Source organism: Nyctereutes procyonoides, unplaced genomic scaffold (assembly GCF_905146905.1).
Source record: "Nyctereutes procyonoides isolate TBG_1078 unplaced genomic scaffold, NYPRO_anot_genome, whole genome shotgun sequence".
In the NCBI taxonomy this organism is placed as follows: Eukaryota; Metazoa; Chordata; class Mammalia; order Carnivora; family Canidae; genus Nyctereutes; species Nyctereutes procyonoides.
Window position 1 is genome coordinate 15,526,903 of NW_026575144.1, and position 22,240 is coordinate 15,549,142.

A 22,240-nucleotide genomic window follows, 5' to 3' on the forward strand; every position below is an offset into this window, starting at 1 on the left:
TTCACGTCTGAGGGTGGAAGGTATTGGCAGAGGCCAGTGGACACTGCAGCGTGTGCCTCTGAGATCGAAGGGTTTACTAGGTCTGAACACAGGCTGGGTTCTGGGAGGAGGCTGGTGTCTTGGGCCTGGAATGGGTGCAACCCTCATGGCTCTGTCTTTTCCAGGGCTCCTCTGTGTGTCAAGTGACTGCCATTGGTGTGACCGTCATCCTGCTTTATACCTCCCGAGCCTGCTACAACCTGTTCATCCTGTCATTTTCTCAGAGCAAGAATGTCCATTCCTTCGATTATGACTGGTACAATGTATCAGATCAGGTCAGTGGGTGCCAGTGAGGTGTCACCTGAATGGCGACTCTTTGCTTCACAGGATCCCATGTGGCAGAGAGGTATAAGCTCCTTGCTTCTGCTGCTAAATTGCTGGATGACCTTGACTGTCACTTACCTGGTTCCAGCTCACGTCTTCTGAGAAAACTAGCCCATATGTGTGCACACATGGACACAGGCACACACACACACACACACATATTTCTAATTTCTGGGGCTTTTAAGTACTTCCATATAAATGTAAGATGGTTTTATTAAAGGGTGAAGTTTGCCAAGGTAAAATAGATCATAGGTTTCAGAAAATACATGAAATTATGACTTTTTTTTAATGGAGCATGTAAACTAACAGCATTTGAGGAAATCTAGACAGAAATGACTGGGAATTTGAAGGTGTTGGTAAAAGTTCATTTTACCTGAGGTCTCCCTATAATATTCTCTCCCATTTAAAATATTCTAGAAATTCATGAATTATAAATTATAAAGCAATGAACAAAGGTAGTGACATGTTCAGTTATATACAAATGCACTTCTAAAATCCCAACAGTGCTCAAACCCTGGACCAGGTTAAGACTCTAGAAGAAGACATTGAATGATGCCAATAAGGTGAAATTCAGAAGAGGAGATTATCAGAATTAGGAAGGATTAAGCCAACCACCACCACCCAGACCGATCCCACACGTACAGGATGGGAAAAATTGGGGCGATATATTGCTTGAAGGTGTGGCTTATTTTGAGAAAATCAAAGATATAAAAATTTATAGAGACTTATTCATAAGACACAAAAGGATTTAATTGTAGTAAAATATTCCTAACACTTACTGTCGTAACTACTTTCGGGTATACAATTCACTGGTGTTCAGTATGTTCCCCTCACTGGGCAACCATCATCACTGTTCCAGAACCTGTTCATCTTCCCAAACTGAAACTCCACACCCATTACACAGTAGAGATTAGGTTTTAACAAAATAAGGATTTCAGGTTTTTTTTTCAGTTGAGGGCTTATAATGATAACAAACTTAAAATAGAACAGTTTTAAAAATTCTATTGTCTTTAGGGGAGTACTTATTTATGAGGATCTAGATCTGTTATTACAACCAAAATAATCTAGGACCAAACCTAACAGATAGTCATGAGGGGCATGTTATTATGTAGAAGGAAGAGTGGTGTACTATTGAGATGAGCTAGAGATGGAACACGATGTGCGGGGCTGGAGAGACAGCTTCCTATGGCAGCCTGGTCAGCTTTGGCTACTGTACTTCAAACACGATGCAGTAGGATTCGGTTTAGGTGATGGGCCCTTCATGGCTTGGATTTGGTGTACTTGGTTGGAAATGCTGGCCTTTGTGGGAGAGTTGCCCAGATGCAACTGTGCACGCTCCTCACTCGCCCACCCTGTCCTGCAGCAGGGGGACAGACTATGCACCGGGCCCATTTGGCCACCTCACTGGTCCAGACACACATCCTGGACCTTTTCCAGACAAGCTAGCCTGTAATAAGCTCTAACGGGTAAAGAACAGGATATGGTTAATATGAAGGGAAGTTTAAAAATTGATGTGTTTATCCCAAAGGTGAGACAGAAGGTCACAGTTAAATGCTGCTCTCAAAAATTTGGAGGGGGTGACCTAGCATCTCCTTATTCGTTTGTCTGAAAGGAAGAAAATCAATTTAAAGTCAAGAGATTTAACTTGGATATAAGGAAGATTTTAGAGGGTAAAGTCATAAAACATCAGAGGTGGGCAGTTTCTGTCTTTGACTGTTTTAAAGATAATTATCTATGCTGTGTGGTTGGGCTAACTCTCAGCCGGAGGTGCTGACCACCAGTACCACCTGGTTTCAACATGCATGTTGTAGGGGAAACGAATTATACTGTATTAGAATTAGTCTCTGTTCATGTTAGGACGGAGCAAATCCAGCTTCTTTCCTCTACCCCCTGTGTGGTGACTCCATGTCCTTCCCTTGCTTCTCAACAGGCGGATCTGAAGAATGAGCTGGGCGATGCTGGCTATGTGGTGTTTGGCGTGGTCCTATTTGTGTGGGAGCTCTTACCTACCACCTTGGTCGTTTACTTCTTCCGAGTTAGGACCTCTGCAAAGGACCTTGTAAGTAAACTGTCTTAAATTTGTGGAAAATATCGCCTGCTTCTAATCATGAAACATGCAAGTGGGTTTTGTTCTTAGATTTCAGTAGCGTGCCCCTTCCATCCTGCTGTGATGTGTTCCCTGGTCTGTTTGAGATGGTCTTTTCCCTTAATTCTTTTTGAGGGAAATGTGTTTTTCAGCTCTTACAGAAGAAATGAAATTTGCATCTCAAGGCTTGGAGATAGTGATTAATTATTCTTCCTAATGCACCAGCAGTCTTACCAGTATCTGAGGTTTGGCTTGAGGTGAACTAAATATATGAGCTTTTATTTTAGCAAAGGGAAATAGAAAACGGTGCTTGAGTTGTTCACCCCCATGTGATGCTGGACGGTGAGTTGGGAACTTGGTGATGTGGAAATGAAAACATCGTTGAGGGATGCTACTCCTGCTCCCCTGGGTCAGTCCTGTTTCTGCTCAGCCAGATTTGTATAAATGTCTTTATAAGAACAGGACAGAAAATGTACAACTTGTGAGTATGAGGAAACTCCTGGGAGCTTTTGTTCCCTAAATTATTCCAGCTACACTAACAAGTGGTAGAATTTTGAGTCACTGATCTAGGAAACCCAAGCAAAAGGTAATGTAGTGAATGGTTTTTGGCCAGTGTGAGCCGAGTGTGGGTGGGTGGTAAAGAAAGCACAGATACAATAACTAACCTGTTGTATTTTATCCTGTTTCTTTTTCTTTTCTTAAAAAAAAAAAAGATTTATTTATTTGAGAGAGAGAATGCTAGCAGCAGGGAGAGGCAGAGGGTGAGAGAATCTCAGACAGATTCCTCACTGAGTGTGGAGCTGAACTCGGGGCTCGAACTCATGACCCTGAGATCATGACCTGAGCCGAAAGCAAGAGTTGGCCACTTAACCAACTGAGCCACCCAGGTGCCCCTACCTTGTTTGTTTGTTTGTTTGTTTTTTCTTAATCACTTCTGGATAGTCACTGATGAGCCAGAAACGGGGGGTGGGGGGGGAAACAAAAAACAAAAACCCGAGCCTGGCCTGGGGCAGGTGGAGCAGCACAGCCTGACTGGAGCCCTTGCAGAGAAGGTGGTGGGCAGCGTTTTCTAGACCTCGAGATCTGTTTCCTCCCCTTCCATTATTTTTAGCTGCAGGACCGTGGGACTGCATTTCATCTGACCTTTGCTTACTTTGGGAACAGCTGGTGGCGTCTGTAAAGTCAGATCCTAAACACTTCTGGTGTGCTGGCTAAGAAACGGGACAGGTAGGCAGTGGATTCTAGGCCATGAGTCCAGTTGCCTGGTTTTCCTTCCTTCCCTGGAGTTTTCTGGGTACCTTGCTTGACTGTGGTATAGTGAGCCCTGGGCTCTAGGGGGCTTTCCCCAGGCTCCACTGTACCTTTTCATCAGCTTGAGTTTCAGGGCCTTTGGACCCAAGGCAGTCTGAGGGAGAGAGATTTCCGAATTTAACCAGAGAAAGGCTAATGCAATAGTGTAGAAAGTACTATTTTACTAAATGAGTACAGAATAATGTCTAATGTGTACTCTTGGATCTCATTATCTGGGGAAACATGGCATCCCTGACACACTCTGTGCAGATGGATTACTCGGTTATTGTGCTTGAATACATCTGTGGTGTAGAGTATGATCTAGAGCCGTGGTTCTTAACCTTTTTGGTCTCAGGACGCTTTACATTGGTTAATTTTTTTTTTTACTGAGCTGTAATTGACTTATTAGTGTCAGGTGTATAACATAGTGATTTGATATCTGTGTATACTGCAAAATGATCCTAATAAGTCCAGCTGACATCCATCACTACACAGTTACCATATTTTTTTTTCTCATGATGAGAACTTTCCACTCTCCTAACTACTCTCAAATATGCAGTACACTGTTATTAACCATAGTCACCATGCCACCATGCTGTCCATGACATCCTCAGGACTTACTCATTTTATAACTGGAAACTTGGACCTTTTGACCCCTTCCACCCATTTTGCCCACCCCCCCATCCTCCACCTCAGGCAACCACGCATCTCCTCTGTATCCATGTGGGAGGCTTTCCTGTTTGCTTTTAGATTCCACACAAGTTGAGTCTAGCTATTCTGATAGGTGTGAGGTGGTAGCTCATTATAGTTTTGATTTGCATTTCCCTGATGATGAGTGATGATGAGCATCTTTTCAGGTACCTGTTGGCCATCTGTAGGTCTTTGGGAAAATGTCTTTCAAGTCCTTTGCCTATTTTTTTAGTTGGATTTTTTTTTGCTGTTGAATTATATATTCATATGTTTTGGATATTGACCCTTCATCAGTTGTATGATTTCTAACATCTCCTATTTAGTTGGTTGCCTTTTCGTTTTGTTTATGGTTTCCTTTGCTGTATGGAAGCTTTTTCATTTGATGTAGTTCCGCTTATTTTTGTTTTTGTTGCCTTTATTTTTGGTGTTCAATCCAAATTATCATCGCCAGGACTGACATCAGGGGGCTTCCCACCTGTGTTTGCTCTCAGGAGTTTTATGGTTTCAGTTCTTACATTCAAGTATTTAACCCATTTGTAGTTAATTTTTGTGTGTGGTCCAATTTCATTCTTTTCTATGTGGCTGTCCAGTTTTCTCAACACCATTTATTGAAAAGACTGTTCTTTCCCCCATTATGTATTTGTGGCTGCTTTGTCATAAAGTACGTGACCATGTAAGTGTGAGTTTCTTTCTGGGCTCTGTTCTGCTCTGTTGATCTGCGTGTCTTTTTTTTATGCCAATAACATACTATTTGGATTACTGTAGCTTTGTAATAGAGCTTGAAATCAGGGAGCATGATGCCTTCAGCTTTGTTCTTCTTTATCAAGATTGTTTTGGCTCTTTGGGGCTACACTGATAAATTATTGAGGACCCCCAAAAGCTCTTGTTTGGAGGGGGCTGTGTGTGTGACATTTTAAAAAAACATTAATTCACTATATCTAATAAACCCATTACATGTTACCATAAAAGTTTTTTTCTGAAAAAGAGTATTTTCCAAAACAAAATGGAAGAATAGCACTGTTTTAAAACTCTTTGATTTTTTTAATGTCTGGTTTAACAGAAGACAGCTGGATTCTATCTGCTTCTGCATTCAATCTGTTATGATACATTGTTTTGGTTGAGCATGTAAAGAAAATCCACCTTACAGAGATATGTAGTTGTAGTAAAGTGGAGTAATTTAATAGCTTTTAACATAATTGTGGATATTTTTCTTTGATATGCATCAAAAGTGAACAAATTGTGGTTTCTTAAAAGTTAGCTACACTGGAATCTAAAACCATACCAATAAACTTTACAGATTGTGTTATACACTAACATCCATTAATCTTGGACTTTGGATCTTTTACCCATGCATGGTTTTTTTATATCATGATTTGGTCACTTGGAAAGATATTGGTTTACTGAGTTATACAGATCTTCTAGATATTAAAACTGACTCATTAAATATCACCACTGATCATTTCAGGAAAATATTTTAAGTATTGGGATGCCATCAAGCTCATGGTGGGGAACACAAGTTTGCTTAAAAGCTCAAATTTGATTACTGATAAATACCATCCACTTGTTTTTTTTTTTCTTTTTTTTTTTTAATTATCAGCCCACTTCATTTACTTTCAAAACAATGTCTGCCAAACACTCATGTCTGAAAAAGCATGGTTTGTCTGAGTTGTGAAGTTGCATGAAAAAAGGTAGCTACTCAAGTAGCTGTACAGGGTCCTTTCTTGGAAAGAGCTATCTTGCAGCTCACGTGCCAGAAGCATACTTTCCATTTTGTCATATATTAAAAAGATAGGCTCAAGGATTGAGATTTAATAAAACTAATAACATACTGCTTCATAAAATTTTTAAAAAGATATATTTTTGAGAGAGAGAGCACAAGTAGGTGGCGAGCTAGAGTAGAGGGAGAAAGAGAATCTCAAGCAGACTCTGCACTGAGCATGATGCCCAACCCAGGGCTTGATCTCATGACCCTGAGATCAGGACCTGAGCCAAAACCAAGAATCAGATGCTTAACTGACTGCACCACCCAGGTGCCCCTGTCAAAGACCATCTTACATGAAACTGTTTTTAACTGATCGTGCAGTGGTGGTGAATACAGTGGCTGCTAGGAGGTTGTTGTCACTGCTTTGATACAGACCAGATCAGTGGTGTTTTTTCAGTAGCGTTTTTACCAAGGCTTTTGCACCATGAGTGCCACCATCGAGACCATGGAAAAGGCAAATAACATCTTAAAACACTAATTATGAGAATAATTGTGACCTTTCAGATTCCTGAAAAGATCTCAGGGGCCACACTGATGATAGGCACTCATCTACAGTAGCATAGTAGTGAATTAAAATGATTCTTTATGCCCTGAACAATATTTTCTCCTAATATACTATGAGGAAGTGACTTCAGTATGAAGGACGTATAATACTAAATAGAAAAACATTTTTTTCTACTCATGAAGGAGCTCTCGTTAGCAGGTAATGTGGGTGTCAGGTTTGGCTTGGTGAAGCACTAGTGTTCGTAAATTAGCCATAGGCAAGACTAGCAGATTTAATGCCATCTGTATGTTCAGAATTCGGTAAAATTAGCCAAGTGTTGTATAGTGCTTATGTGAGGTAGGCACTGCTTTAAACTGCTTTAACTGTTATATTTAAACACTTTAAATATATTCTGTTCTTTAATCTTTACACTCAGCCTCTGAGATAGAAACTATGATCACACTTAGATGAGGAGTTCTTTACCATTTGTGTCCGTAATTCAGTCTGTAGAAATAAGTCTCTACACTAGGCAGCACTAAAGCCCAGATGTAACTGCATTCTAACGTGACTCTCTGCCATCCACACAGGAGTCCCAAGGGTCCTGAGTGAGTGTCAGTACTGATTCCGAGGCCATGTTCTAGATCCAGATCAGAACCTCCAGGGTAGGTTCCGGGAAGCCACATTTAAAATAAGAAGCACCTCAGGTGATTTGAATGAATGTACTGCGAATGCTGTTGGGAGAGTCAGCTACCTCTCCTGCTTCTGAAAGTAGTAGTTGGGGTGTGCACTTTTCACAAGGTGGCACTGGTCCTTTTACAGAGCACTGGGGTTGTTCCTCTGCTGCCAAGACCCAGGCCAGCGGGGACTGCCCCACAAAGTGTGTGGGGGGATGTGTGGTGCCTGGAGGTTATGCATGCCAGCCCTGTTCCACATGTGACACACAGCCTTTAGGAGACTGGGGCTGGCCAGAGTCCCTCTGCAATGTGCAGGCAGGGCATGCAGTTTAACGTGGTGCGAGCATCCTCCACACAGGGTGGCTCACTGCTGCTACCAGGACTGAGGCCCTGCAAAACACACAGTAGGGACACTGGTTGGGTTTGCAAAGGCTTTCTGGGGAGGTGCCCTGCAGCACCAGGACTGAGAGAGGCCTGGCCACAGGGGGCAGGGGGCGATGTAAGCAAGTTATGTAATGACTTGCTGGCACCGTCCTGGTCATGCTGGGGGGCCGGATGGGGAAGTGGTGCCTGCCAGCTCCTTTGTTCCTGGAGGAGTCTTCCAGTGCAGTTTGTCCCTCTGGTATAGGCTCTGAGATTAGTAAATCACTCTCCCTTTCATATGGTCCAGGCACCTTTCACACTGTCCTTCCAGGCTGCATCTCTGCAGGCTGTTCGTTGGGCTCTCTCTTTAAGAGACACAGTTTCCTCTCCCTCCAGCCTCTCCTGGAACTGAGCCTGCTGATTTTTAAAGTTCCAGGCTTTAAGTTCCAGCTGGTTGTAAGACCTCAGGAAATTTGGCCCCTCTGGTTTTTAGAGCCACGTGTTTTGGTGATTCATTCCCTGCAGGCTCCCAGGTGTGAGGATCTGTGTATCTCCCCTCTCTGTATCCATAGGTCCTTCCCAGCTGCAGATGGCCACAGCAATTTAGCTCCCAACCACATCTCCCTCTTCCTACCCTCACTGATGTGTCCTCTTCTCTACATTTAGTTGTGGAGTTTGTTCCACCAGTCTTTGGGAAGTTTTCTGGCTTATATACACTGGTGTGTTATCCAGTTGTATCAGTCTGATGAGGTGAGCTTTGGGTCCTCCTCCTCTGCCATCTTCCTGGAAGTCAAGGTTGTACTTTAAAAAGCAATCTGCCAGACTGTTGGAATTTTCACAGTGGGTATGCCATCCTACACTGGCTAGTCCTAGTAGAGCAGGAGGGTTCTATCTGGCTCCTCCACATCTTCCCCAGCACTTGTTATTGATGTTTGACCCTAGAGATCCTGGATGAGTGTGAAATGGTACCTCAGTGTGCCTTTTGCCCCAATCACTAATGATGTCCAGCATCTTTTCATGTGCTTATTGGTGACTTGTATCTGTACCTTGGATAAATGTGTGTCTAGATATTTTGCCTATTTTTTAATTGAGTCATTTTTTAAAGAATTCTTTATATGTTTTAGATCTGAGTCCCCTGTCAGATAAGTGATTTTTGCAAATATTTTCTCTCATATTTTGGCTGCTTTTTCACTTTCTTGATGGTATCTTTCAAAGTTTTTAATTTTGATGAATTTTATGTTTTCTTTTGTTGCTCATGCTTTTGGCATCATATTTGAGAATGCTTTGTAAATTCTGGGTCACAATCTGTCCCTATATTGTTCTTCTACAAATTTCACAGATTTTACTCTTACATTTAGGTCTCTGATACATTTTGAGTAACTTTTTGTAGGTGTGTGAGGTTAGGATCCAACTTTATTCTTTTGTATAGACATTCTTGAACTGCTACGGATAATAAATTTTAAGGCATCCCACCTCATCTAGGTTTTGTTTCCTATATTTGGCTAGGTTAGTCTTAGAAAAGGAGGAATTTACATATACATGCCCACCATATAGCAAGCAACCTTGTTTCATACTCTTGTTTAACTTTAAAATAGACAACTAATGATATGTACAAGATGTCAAACAAATTCTGGATTTTATGCCAGCTTTGGTTTGCCATATAATAAAGTTCTGATCTTCTGCTTCCTTGAAACCAGTTATTTGAAATGTTTTGAAAGGTGAACTCAGCTTGGGGACAGAAACAGGAGGAAATGATTATAGAAGCAGGATATGGAAACGATACAGATCCTCTCAAAATTATTTCATCATTATGATCATTTCATTATTTTAATTTGTAAATATCCACATTATTATATAGTTTTATATCTAATTTGGGACTATCTAATTTGGTTCATTTGGGCATTGCCTAGTGTTTCAGTAAGGGATTAAAACAATGATCATTCACTGCTGCAAGCAGAACTCTGAAAGGAGATTTTGTCCACACTGAGAAAAGAAAAAGTTAACACTTCTTAAAAATAAAAGCAACTAAAATGAACATTGTAGCTGAACAGGTACATCCTCCATTCAGATGAATACAGCATCATCTTTATCTTTGTCTAGAGGAAAGCATAGTGTATCTCAAAGTATACTGAACAATTGTCTTTCTAGACCAACCCTGGAATTGTCCCCAGCCATGGATTCAGCCCCAGATCTTATTTCTTTGACAACCCACGAAGATATGATAGTGACGATGACCTTGCCTGGAACATTGCCCCTCAGGGACTTCAGGGAAGGTAAGACCCTAGTTCATTGTAGAGAGGCATGGTTAGTAGGCTGAGGATTACGCCAGTGAAATCAATTCGATCGAAGAGAAGATGCCTACATGACAACCCTGGAGTCAGAGGGAGTGTGAGGCCAATTGGAAACAGAGAAACCCCCGAGTATGAGACTCCGCAACCAGAGCAGAGACCAGAATTAAGCATCCTTACCTCTGTGGCAGACAGCAGGGGTGGTAGCCACTGGGGTTCCCTTCCCCTTTTTCAGCCTGTAATGCTTTAGCCACCCTCCATGGCGCATCCTCTCTTTCTGCCTGTGAGTCTGGGGCTTCAAGGGACAGCAGGGATGAGAGAAGCAAAAGGACTGTCCTAGTGCTTCCTGAGTCTCTGCCCTGGGCTTGTGGTCTCACTCAGGTGTGAGACCTTGTGAAAGGGAGGCTTCAAGTTGTGTTTCTTGGAAGCTTATTTTTTGCAATCTTTTGTACCCTGAAAGGAGACCATTAACATTTTAGTATAAACTATCCTCCACCCCCAGGATTGAGTGATAGAAGATAGGGTGGCTTTTCTACTTTTTTATTATGAACAGTAAATGTCCTTGGAAAACTTTAAAAGAGCTCCGAAGAGAGCCCTTGTTGTAGGGACAGGAGGACCGAGGAGAAGCTGGGACGATATATTGCTTTCTCAGTGGACTAGAGAGCAGAGAACCAGATAGAACAAAAGATGGTGCTTGGGGAGAAGAAAATGCAGCAGTCCATGGAACAAGCCAGCAGATGTGAAAAGCTAGAAATCTGGAAGCGATCCAGTGGGACTTAGGTCAAAAGTTGTTCTAGCCCTCATCCCTAAAACTGCTTTTATCTAGTTACCCCACTGAGCTGCCCTTTCAGCAAGCATGTCCCTCCATAGCCTGCAGAAGCAGCCATAGCCCCTCAGTGGCCAAAGGCAACATAGAGCTGGGAGTCCTCACTCCATGTGGAAGACCACCCCTTTTCTACTACAGAGAGGAAGAGAATAATCAGATGGACCCTGCTGAGTGCTTACTGTACCTTAAGACACTGTTCTAAGTACATTATAGGTACAAACTCACAGAAGCCCAACAAGGCAGTTACTGATTATTGCTGGTATTCTACAGATGATAAAGTTGGTGCACAGAAGTTATTTGTGCAGAGGTATCAGGTACAATGTGTTGGCAAAATATTTTGTTACACATAGTGATTGGTTTATGGTTCTAGTGCTTCTGGGCTCTATGGAGTTTACTTGGGTTTTGTTTTTGGAGGGAGCAAGCATGGGGCAGAGAGAGAGGGAGAGAGAAAATCTCAAGCAGGCTCCACACCCAGCACAGAGCCCAACGCAGGGCCTGATCTCACAACCCTGAGATCATGACCTAAGCCGAAATAAAAAATCAGATGCTTAATGGACTGAGCCGCCCCGGTGCCCCAAGTTCAGTAGAATTTTGTGGGTGAACTTGTAGCCACTGCATGGGATTCAGGAAGCTACTTTAAAGACTGATTTTGTCTATGGTTCCTACAGAATCCCAGTTCTTCTGTCCATCTGGAATAGACATGTCATCAACAGGAAGTATAATTGTTTTAAGTCACCAAAACATCTTTTCTTTCTTCTTTTTAAGCTTTGCCCCAGACTACTATGATTGGGGACAGCAAACGAACAGCTTCCTGGCACAAGTGGGAACTCTCCCACCAGACTCAGCTTTGGATCCTGACAAACCAAGCCACGGGTAGCATCGGGAAGCAGTTTTATGGAAGATTCCTCAAGTGAAGAGCTTCAAAGAGACTAACTTAATGACAGCTGAATTTTTAAGGCACTTTTCCTTAAGAAATAGGACTTGATGTTTATTTGTTACAGGTTTCTAATGGCTCCATAGGACTAAGCAATAATTCAGATTGATAAAACCTTATTTTAGTACTAAAAAAGTGAGCCTGGCTGCCTATTTCGGTGGGTATAATTTAAACTTTAAAAAAATTCTGTACTTTTATAAAGATATATTTTATATAACTTAACGCTAGAATATATACTAGCATTTTTTTGAGAATGTTATTGCAATATGTTTGTAGTTTGCACAGACTTTTATGCATAATTCACTTTAAAAGCATACAGTACACGGTCTGATGGTTGTTTAAGGCTTTTGGGCTAAAGTATTCTCCAGATCCTTACCTCTTCAGGTCGTACAGATACTGAGTTTCATGCCTGGTAGACTCTAAACATAGTTGACGTCTAGAAAGTCAGTTACAGCTCCAGTGTTAAAAGCTACAACTCTGTTAAAAGCAGAGTATCAACAGACTACATACAAGGTCATTGATTCCTTCCTTCGAGTTAGGTCCAGTTGTTCCCTCAAAGAATCTCCAGAATTTTGCCAAAACAGTGGTACTTCTTTCAGCAGGGCACTAACGTATACACTTCAGTGATAAGTGGATACGTTAAAAACATGGATAAAATTGACACCACTAAACCACCTCCACTATCTTCAGAAACTTTGCAGTTTTCAACCCAGTGAACTCCCATATCCGTTACCTCCGTATTTTTGCAAGACTGCACCTTTCCCAATCACTGACATTCAGTACATTCAAGGAACAAAGGAGAGGTTGTCAAAAGGGGATAAATAGTAAATGCCCTTGATCCAGAAGACTGTATGGCATCCAAATAGTTTTCCTGTAATTTCCCACCCTATTTAAAATAATGTCCTGTATTTTTAAATTGCTCTGAAAAGCAGGCTATTAGAAGCAGTGGCTAAAAAATGAGAGTAGCATCTCAGTGTCCTATAGCAGGATTCCTGGGGCTCAGCTGTGTAAGAGGGCATGTTGCAGACAATGGCTTGTAAATCGTCTTCTGCTGAAATGAAATACTAGTTCTCCAGCCACGGGTATGATTCTAAAACCTCCATGATGTATACAGGTAAAACTGCCTGCAGTAGGAAACTGTGGTGCAAGGCTCCATTGGGGAGGTTAAATGCTCTTATTTTCCTTAAAGCAGAGGGAAGGCTCTAGAGGATTTACTGTCACCTGAGAAACGGTATCCACTCTGCCTAGGAAATGTCATCTCTCGAGACAGGATGAGGAGGAGCAGATGAAGAAAAAGTAGGGTTAATAAGTTCTGCCTTCATGGTGAAAGCCATTTCAAATGTCTCTTATTTCCTATTTTGGTCTTCAGAAAGGATTTATCTCTGGGCGTTGATTTCACAGAGATCAAGTCTACTTCTCTTGATGGTAATTAAAATTGCCATCTCAAGGTGATTGAGGAGATTGAGATTGTGATTGGATTTCTCATTTGTATAGAGCGCCTTTATCCTGCATAATCCCACATAATAGTGTTCTTGCCTTTCAGCATTTGGAAGAATTGCGGTCACATATTATTGAAAATAGTTACTGTCAGGGAAAATTCTAGACTGAAGCAAAATTTGCACTGATTATTTGGGTTGCCTTAAAATATTATAAGTTGCTATTATTCTAAATAGCTTTAGGAACATCCTACTTGTCATACTTTGTTACTAATACTTAGGAGAATTTAAAGGGAGTCCCAGCATATGCTTAAAACTTTAAATCGTGCTTTCAGAAAGTACTTTAATTAGGATATCCAAGGGCAGGTATATTTTTAAAAATACAGTAATTTAAAAAAATCACTAAAATCATCCAAGTATTATACTCATGCTGTATCAACACATTATTATTCTGTTATTACTGGTAGGAAAATGGAAATACCCAGCATTAAGCGATAAAAGCCATAATCTATTTTTATAATAAAGCTGCTACTATTTGAACTATTTTTTTATTGGAAAGAATAAAAATGTTATAAGAGCCTATTTTTCCCTTCCCTTTTTTAAAAAAGTAATGCTAAAGCACAAATATTATAAACACATCCATAATATAAATAGGATTGTAGCAAACGATCTTTATCTCATAGTAAATGACCATGTATACCCTGTGAAACATTATAGATATGATAGGTACGCAAAGGGAAATTAAGATTTCTTTAGGTTCCTAATTATATTGTGCTGTGAATGAGGTCACTACCAAAGCTCCTCCTCAGGTGGAATAGTAAAGGCTCAGAGAAGGCAAAGAATGGGGATGGGATTACCCATTGTCAAATACAGAGATGCCCTTCTGTTTTAAGGCAACATGATGAAATTAAAACCCTGGTCATTTGAAAGTTAAAAATGTAGGGGGCAAAGGCAATGTCACTAAAAATTTTGTATGAAGTCTAATTCAACACTAAAGGCTGCACATGGCTGTTTCTGTGTACCTACTGGAAATCTGCAGGTTATTGTCTAAAAATGCCAACTGGTTTGTGTAGATATTTTTCACTGGCTCTTTTTTCTTTCTCCAATTAACTCACTTGGTTGAGCCAATATTACAACATCCAGAGTATGTCACACATGGAGCTGTGGACTGTAAGTAGTTTTTTGACTCTTACAATATGCACATCAGTCACATTGAGTTATGCCGATTTTTTTCTCGGATGTACCAGGCATGTTGTTAAAACTCTGCTGGTTACCATGTCTAGCTATGTAGATCAAGCACACTTGCTGGTGTATCCCCAAATATCCTCTTTTACCAAAATCCAACAGAACTGCTCTTTGTTGGCCTTGAACACTTAATTCCTATCAGGAGGAAAGTAATAGGCATTAGTAAATCCCAGAGCATGAAAAGTACTTAAGAGAAAAAGGTTTATATATTTACATAGATGTTACTAGACTATTTTAATTTTTCTAAAATTATCTTTTTATTTCTTTAACAAAGGTACACTTAGAATTAAATGGGCCTAAATATTTGAAGTTTTTAAAAAGATTTCCAACTAAAGAAACTTTGTTTTAAAAAAAAATCTTGTTTTCAGAGTGCTAGATAATAAAATCTAGACAGGTGTAGGTCTAATCAAAGACATCTTTCCCATTTTTGGCCCCAGGGGAGAATTTTATTTAAAAAAAAAAAAATTCTAACTGCGCATAACCATTTAAGACTTTTCATGGTCCAGAGGAGCTGCTGGAAAGGAGCAGGCTAAAAAGTAGAATTCTCATCAAAAACTATAAAGTGGTCAAAGTGAGGGAACACTTAAAAAGGAATGGAGGGAATGGAATTCACTGTCTACTGCATGCCGGTTACATGCTAGACAATGAACGACTGGGTGTTTGCTGGTCTGAGTGTCCAGTCTGTAAACCGTTCCATTAACCCTACTCAAGGCCCTTAGTAGGGATATGTGGAAAACCTCTTGCACCAATGGGCCCAAATACCTGGAAGCATGTGAAAGATGTCCCTGTGCCTCCAACCTAGCTATCGGTGCAAATTCCCTGTACCTGTCATGCAGCAATCTGGGCCTGGGAATCGAAGGTGGGTTCTGTCAGTGTGGAGTTCTTTCTGCCCAGGTCAGCAGGTAGGGGGTTAGAGTCCTCAGATCCAAATCCAGGGACTCAGCAGCTCCTAATGGTTTCTGCCTGGTTCCTCTAAAGATGGATTTCTTTCATCTATTCCCTGACCTGGAACTGAAACCGATTCTATTTTCCCAGAAACTGGTTATACCTTGCCAAGATTAATTCCACTGTAGCCTCCAAAAGGGACTTCCCTTTTGCGGTGTGGTTGCCCAACTGCTCAGAATAGTAGACTATCTCCAGAACCTATTTTCTGCCTCTGAACTTCAGTGTGAGCAGAACAGATCAGATGCCTCCTCCCTCTAGCTGGATTTATGACCTCATTCTCTCTAGCCTGTACGAGCCCTAAATCCCCCACTTTCTCTGAACCTGTTTTCCTCAGGTCCCTTTGCAGTCCCAAGTCCTGGAGCTCCTTGAAGGCATGGAGATATAAAAAGGCTTACCAGGGCCATTCAATTTGTGTGGCTGAGAATCCTTGGCTGTCCCCTTACTGAATTCACTAGCCCAGAGCCTAGGTTTGCAGACTTAAAAACCTATCTGAGGGAAGAACACCCATTTGGATGTATATTGTTAAGGAAATCTGTATGGAAAGTGAGATAATGTATCAGACTGCTGCCTGAAGGACACAGACTCTGACCCAGGGGTATTAGCTGGATGATTTTATTTTGTGATAACTTGATGGCACTGTCAAGCAAACACTAAAATTCATTCACATTGAGGGCATCCTCTACACCAGACAGGTTTCTATGTTAGCTATTCCTCTTCAATGAACGTATTCTTTCTCTGGGTGAATTCTCAGTATAAACCAGATATAGCCTAGTTAGGTTACAGAATTCATAAGTTACATGATGGCAGGAACAGCTGTGTTTTGTTCACTGCTATGTTCCCAGCACAAACAATTATAAATGGTCAAATCCTGTTCTTGTGGTAGATGGTCTTTCTTTTTCAAAGGTAACTTCTTTCACTTGCATTTTTATCCACGGTATATGGATTTGACCAGTATAAGGGCCTATCCCTGTTTTCTCACATATCTAACTTTTGGGTAAGGGAATTAATTCATAATGTAATTTTAAAAAGGAAATAAGGATTTTACATAAAGACAACCTCCAGGAATGATTTGAGACAGATTGGGTTCTCACTGACATGAAATTCTGTCTCCTTCTATGCAGGCACTACATGCCCGCTCTTTGCCCTCACCTGTTTGGGCACTGGCAGATAGAATACTGAAATAATGAACAGTAAAAAGTAGATCTTTATCAGCTTAAGTATAAAATGAAAAGAATAGGGACGCATGAAAGTGATTAAAAGTGCAACTCTTGAGAAAACACTGAATTGGGCAGAGTTCCAGCATAGTCCAAATGTTAGTGAATTTTTTTTTCTAAAGCTCATATGAAATAAGTAAGCACAGCTAAAGAAAACTTTTTTAAAAGGGTGGCGGTTGGGGAAAAGAGGGAGCCAACACACCAGATATTTAAACACAGACCCTGAGTAATTAATAGTTGTGGTCCTGGTGTCTGAGTAAACAGACCAATAAAACAGAAAGAGAACCCAGATATGGAGCTAATTCTGTGTGCGATGCGAGATATGATAAATGAAGCATCTCAGACTAGGGAGGACATGATACAACTGTTCAGTCAATGGTATTGGAATAACTGGATGATCACCTAGGAAGAAATGAGGCTGGATCTGTAACTTACATCCTACACTGGGACACACTCCAAAGGGATCAAAACTTAGATCTAAAAAACCTCCAAAAGAAACGATAGGTGAATTACTGCTGTGTAAGGAAGGTGTTTAAACTATGACTCAAGCCCAGAAACCACTGAGAAACAGAAATTAAAAAAAAAAAAAATCACAAGGCAAAAACCACCATAAGCCAAGTCAAAAGACAGACACCAACTTAAAAAGAAATTTAGAGCCCACCAAAAAGGAATAATATGTAACCAGGTACTCCTATAAACAAGGTCAATAATGCAGTAGAAAAGTGGGCAACAGGTATGAATGTGAGGAACACAAGTGGATCTTAAACATGTTAAAAGGAGTCAACCTCAGTTGAAGTAAGAAAAATAGAAACTAAAACACATTGATCTGTAATTTTGTACCTATCAGAATGGCAAACATCATACCCACATCCACGCAGGTAAGGTTGTGGGTGAGCATGCAGTGTCTTAAGTTGCAGGTGGATATGTGAACTGGGTAACTGCCTTGATGGAGGGAAATACTCTATTTTTCAAAATTATAAATGTACACGGTCTGTAACCCCAAAATTCCATTTAGGGGAATTTACTCTACAAGAACATATTTATGTATGTGGGAAATGACAGGATATACACAAGGTTTGGAAACCATCCAAATGCCCATTAGTAGGGGATTGGTTAAACAATTATATGAATATATAATGGGATACCAAGCAGTTCTTGAAAAAAAAAAAAAACTTTAACGAGTAAGCTATCTAGGGATGTGGGAAGAGTACCAACAAAAAGAAAGTGAATAAAAGTACATGGTATGTATAAGATGCCACTCTTTGGGGAAAAAAATGAGAGGAACAGTTAAGACTTTACATTTGTATTTGTTTGTATATGCCTAAAATATGTATGAATGGAAACAGAAGAAGCCCCAAACCAGAGGTTATGGGGGTGAGGGGTGGGACGTACAGTATGGGCAGTTGGGCTGAGGACCAGAAGAAGACATTCCACTGTGTAGTCTTCCATGTTTTTTTTTGGTTTTTTGAACCATGTGAATGTATTAGTATTTGAAAAATAAAGATTTTAAAAGCCTTATGACTCAGTACGTCAGAAGATGCTAAAAGTCCCCAGTTTTTATTTTATATTATTTTATTTTATTTATGAGAGACAGAGAGAGAGAGAGAGAGAGAGAGAGAGAGAGAGAGAGGCAGAGACCTAGGCAGAGGGAGAAGCAGGATCCATGCAGGGAGCCCAATGTGGGACTCAATCCCGGGACTCTGGGATCACACCGAGCTGAAGGTAGACGCTTAACCATTGAGCCACCCAGGCGTCCCAAAGTCCCCAGTTTTTAGCTGAATAGTAATAAGACTACTGAGGTAATTACACATTCTAAGCAAAGGACCTGGAGTCAGGCTTTCTGGTTTTTTTTTTTTTTAAGATTTTATTTATTCATGAGAGAGAGAGAGAGAGAGAGAGAGAGAGAGGCAGAGACACAGGCAGAGAGAGAAGCAGGCTCCATGCAGGGAGCCCAATGTGGGACTGGATCCCAGGACCCCAGGATCACACCCCGGGCTGAAGGCAGGCGCTAGTCCACTGAGCCACCCGGGCTGCCCAGACTTTCTGGTTTTAAGCTCTTGTCCCACAATCTAGAATCTGTGACTATGGACGACTTAGCCAGTTTTATCTTCAGTTTTCTCATTTATAAAAAGAGTTGGCAATTGTATCTACCCATGAGTGCTGCTGTGAAGAGTAAGGAACACATGGAGAGCCCTTAATACGGTGGTTGCTGATGCTTGCCATTGTAAGAAACAAGCTCACACTCCTTATGTATTTCTTCCATTCTCTGCAAATTATAAGTCAACTCCTCAGCTCATAAAGGGAAATAGTTCAAAGGTGGGGGGAGGGACACAAGAAAGAAAGATGGCAGAGACATTTAGTTTAATTCACATTCGCTACAGTCTGACGGGCACAACAAATTATTTGGAATTGGTGTTCAAAATCAAATTAGACTAGAATACATGTCCGCCTGTGTGTGCGTCTGTGTGTCCCACCCGATACCGTCCGTCATACCACGTAAGCAGTCTGCGTGCTTCGGTGAATGGCTGTGGTTTCTGCAGGCACCGCAGTCTGCGAACTGCTGAGATGTTTACTGTAAACTGTCCCCGAACTTCAGCTGAAGTCAATGCTGTCCCTTAGTCACAGTGGCTCCCAGGTAAAGCTGGAGAATATGGCAGGGTCCCCCAAATGACAGACACCGTGGGTGTTGAGTAAACTCACGATGTCACCACATCACCATGTCTGACTTAAAGTTCACAACTGGGAAAACTCACTATTCTGTCTAGTCCTCTTTATAATCTAAGAATTGACACAGGAGAAACATTCAAATTTTACCAATTTTAATATATAGTATTTCTAACTTACATAGATGCCACTTAAGGAAAAAATAAACTCATGCCATTGAAGGAAGGAATTCTTTTCCTTTTCTTCATTTTCATTACTTTGTCAGCTGGTACAATCATTTCTGTCAGTTATATTATCAAGTGCTGGACTTTTAAATTAGGTAATGAGATAAAGACAAAACGTGAGAGGAATTACCAGCCAGGCGTCTTCACAAGGCAGGCAGTCCTCTAGCGTCCCTGTGCGACAGAGGGTCTGGGACTTGGAAAAACAGGTTATATCACAAAGGTCATACAGCATCACCCAGCTCCCACAACAAAGATTCCTACACCTATACAATCACTGAAGAAATACACACAGACACAAAAATGTAGGCTGCCCCCCACAATCCAATCTGTGATGAAATCAAGTTAATCAAATACATTTCAGCTTAAGAATACTTCATTTGTTTATTTTTTCGGTGGTACAAAAATTCGTTAAAACCTTGAAAAGAACTTTTTATACCAACCTTTTAGCTTCCTAGAACTCACTGTAACGTACAATTTTTCCTAAGCTTGAAATAAATCACAGTCAAGGAAAAAAGCAATCAATGGAAACGACCAAGGATTTTCTTCAATAAACAGAATTTAAATAATAGCTTTTAACTGAGGGAACAACTTATAGTAATAATAGACAAAGCGCAAAACTCACATTTTCTTAAACTTTGAATGAACATGAAGTATAATTCTTATTAATTTACCAACAAGATTACTTAAGATACTCACTTTTTAAACCAGTTTACCTCAAAGCCCCCTCTCCTACCACACAATACTTCTATCCCTAAACATGAAAAGATAAAGTAGAGGAGGCTCCAATCAAGCCAGTGTGTTTTATTCGACTTCACAAAAAAAAAAAAAAAAAAAAAAAAGTCACCATCAACAATGAAAACCCTACAAAGTTACAAAGCTGAGAAATTGGGTAAAAGAATAGTGAGGCTTTCCTCCCTTCAACCATATTCCCTCCAAGGGATGACCAAATATTTTTAAAAGAGGGGTGAGCCAACTAAATACGATTTAAAATATGCCCTAAATCATCGATGAACACATTTTAAACTCTGGCAGGTAAGATATGGGTTTAAGAGCACTTACTTTGTAAAAAACTGAAGAGTCTAAGGAGAAACTCTAGGTTTTGTACCCGTGTTACTCCTACATGCCTCCTTCCACATTAATCACACTCCCCCTCTAACAGCTTTTAAAAGAATATTTTAAATATTGGAGGAGTTTAAATCTCAGCTTTAGAACATGAACTTAGGATGTGAAGGTCCTCTGTTGGTACAAGTCACACCAGGTACCATTTATAGACAATGAACCGAAATGAAAAGAAAGGTGGGGCCAGAGGGGAAGCTTCATGGGCCTCCAACTCCTCTACGTGTTTAAATAACTTACCAGAGAAATTTAGGTGGAGAGAGGATTGCATAGATTGTAGTCTAAAATAAAATCCTTTAAAAAACATTCAGTTTAAAAGAGTAAATTTTGTGTATATAATGTGTTAAAGTGGCATTACAAATCCATATAGTCCCATTCAAATTTTATCAAGGTGAAATCATGAAGTTTTTCTGTTTTCTCAAAGTAAACAAAAATTTCCTAAAATTGGAGCCAGGACAAAGAAATGCAAAATCAAAAGAAAGAGATACACAGTAGAGGTTCTAAGTAAAGGATCCTCTGGAGCCAGCCCACAACACACACGGGCTATCTGGCTGGGCAGCCAGTGGAGGCGACAGTATTCACCTTTCCAGAAGCAGGGCCTTTAGACCAAAACAAAACAGCAACAACAACAGCAACTAAAAATCTTAAATAAAAACCAATGAAATCGAAGTGAAGGCCTGGGGATCCTTCAGTCACTTCTGTAACTAGACACTGAAAGGGCCATTCTCACACTGATACAGAATCAGGCAAGGCTAAGAACATGTTTGAAAAATCACTGATAACTTTTTGTTACTGATCCTAGCCTGAAGCAACATTTGTTCTCTAGCTCTCCCTTTCCATAACAGACCACTAACAGTGTTTATTAGGATGGTCATTTAAGTCTGACAACTGGAAATAAAGACTAACAGATTAAGAAAAACCAATTCTAAACAAACAATAGCAGAATATTCAACAGATGGAAACATGAAATTAAACACAGAATTAGTATAACTTACATGTTTTAAAAGTATATATACTTCATTTATAAATATTTCTAATTGACAATCTATTGAGAATCATAAATATTCAAGTGAACATTTGAATTTTCTCTTTAAGAGTTCAGAATTCTTTCTTCAAGTCTTTGAAGATTAGTCTCCTTCTGCCGAATGTCCAAGACTAACAGGCTTCACACAGTCAGATTATGTCTCTAATTAGACATATAAAAGCCTTTATTACCTACTGTGTTGTAATAAGACTTTAAAATTTTGTAACTCTCTTATACTTGTAGACAGCCTATGGAAGAAAAAAGAACATATTAGTACAGTTAATATGTGCACATATTTCAAATTACTGACACTGCTCTATGAGCCATAATTTGAAAGCAAAACCCACAATAAAAGAATATAAGCAGCACTGAACAATTAAATTTTTATTTTTTAAATGAGTACGCTGTACTTATTGAGGCTTGACACACATGCTCATTTATGTCTCTACCCACTAGCATCACATGACAGAGTGATGCGCGGCCAGGTGTCCTGAGATAAAACTGTATTCAAGAGGCTCTCAGATAAAACTACTAATTCTTTCAGAAAAACTAATGCACAAACTTGCCAAGGTGCAACACATAATGTTATGTGTTAATGCAGCCAGAGTCATT

General features: G+C 40.3%; 2 protein-coding genes across 2 annotated transcripts in view; one reads left to right on the plus strand and one right to left on the minus strand.

Annotated features, from left to right (window-relative positions):
• Positions 1-18,118, plus strand: part of GPR137B (G protein-coupled receptor 137B) — a 45,790-nt gene extending 27,672 nt beyond the window's left edge. The window contains exons 4-7 of the mRNA XM_055308851.1: positions 165-314; positions 2,294-2,422; positions 9,861-9,985; positions 11,592-18,118. Of these exons, the coding sequence (XP_055164826.1) occupies positions 165-314; positions 2,294-2,422; positions 9,861-9,985; positions 11,592-11,703 (516 nt within the window). The 3' untranslated portion in view covers positions 11,704-18,118. The remainder of the gene's footprint in view (positions 1-164; positions 315-2,293; positions 2,423-9,860; positions 9,986-11,591) is intronic.
• Positions 18,119-19,402: 1,284 nt separating this feature from the next.
• Positions 19,403-22,240, minus strand: part of ERO1B (endoplasmic reticulum oxidoreductase 1 beta) — a 59,866-nt gene continuing 57,028 nt past the window's right edge. Inside the window, exon 16 of the mRNA XM_055308841.1 lies at positions 19,403-21,876. Coding sequence (XP_055164816.1) covers positions 21,816-21,876 — 61 coding nt within the window. The 3' untranslated portion in view covers positions 19,403-21,815. The remainder of the gene's footprint in view (positions 21,877-22,240) is intronic.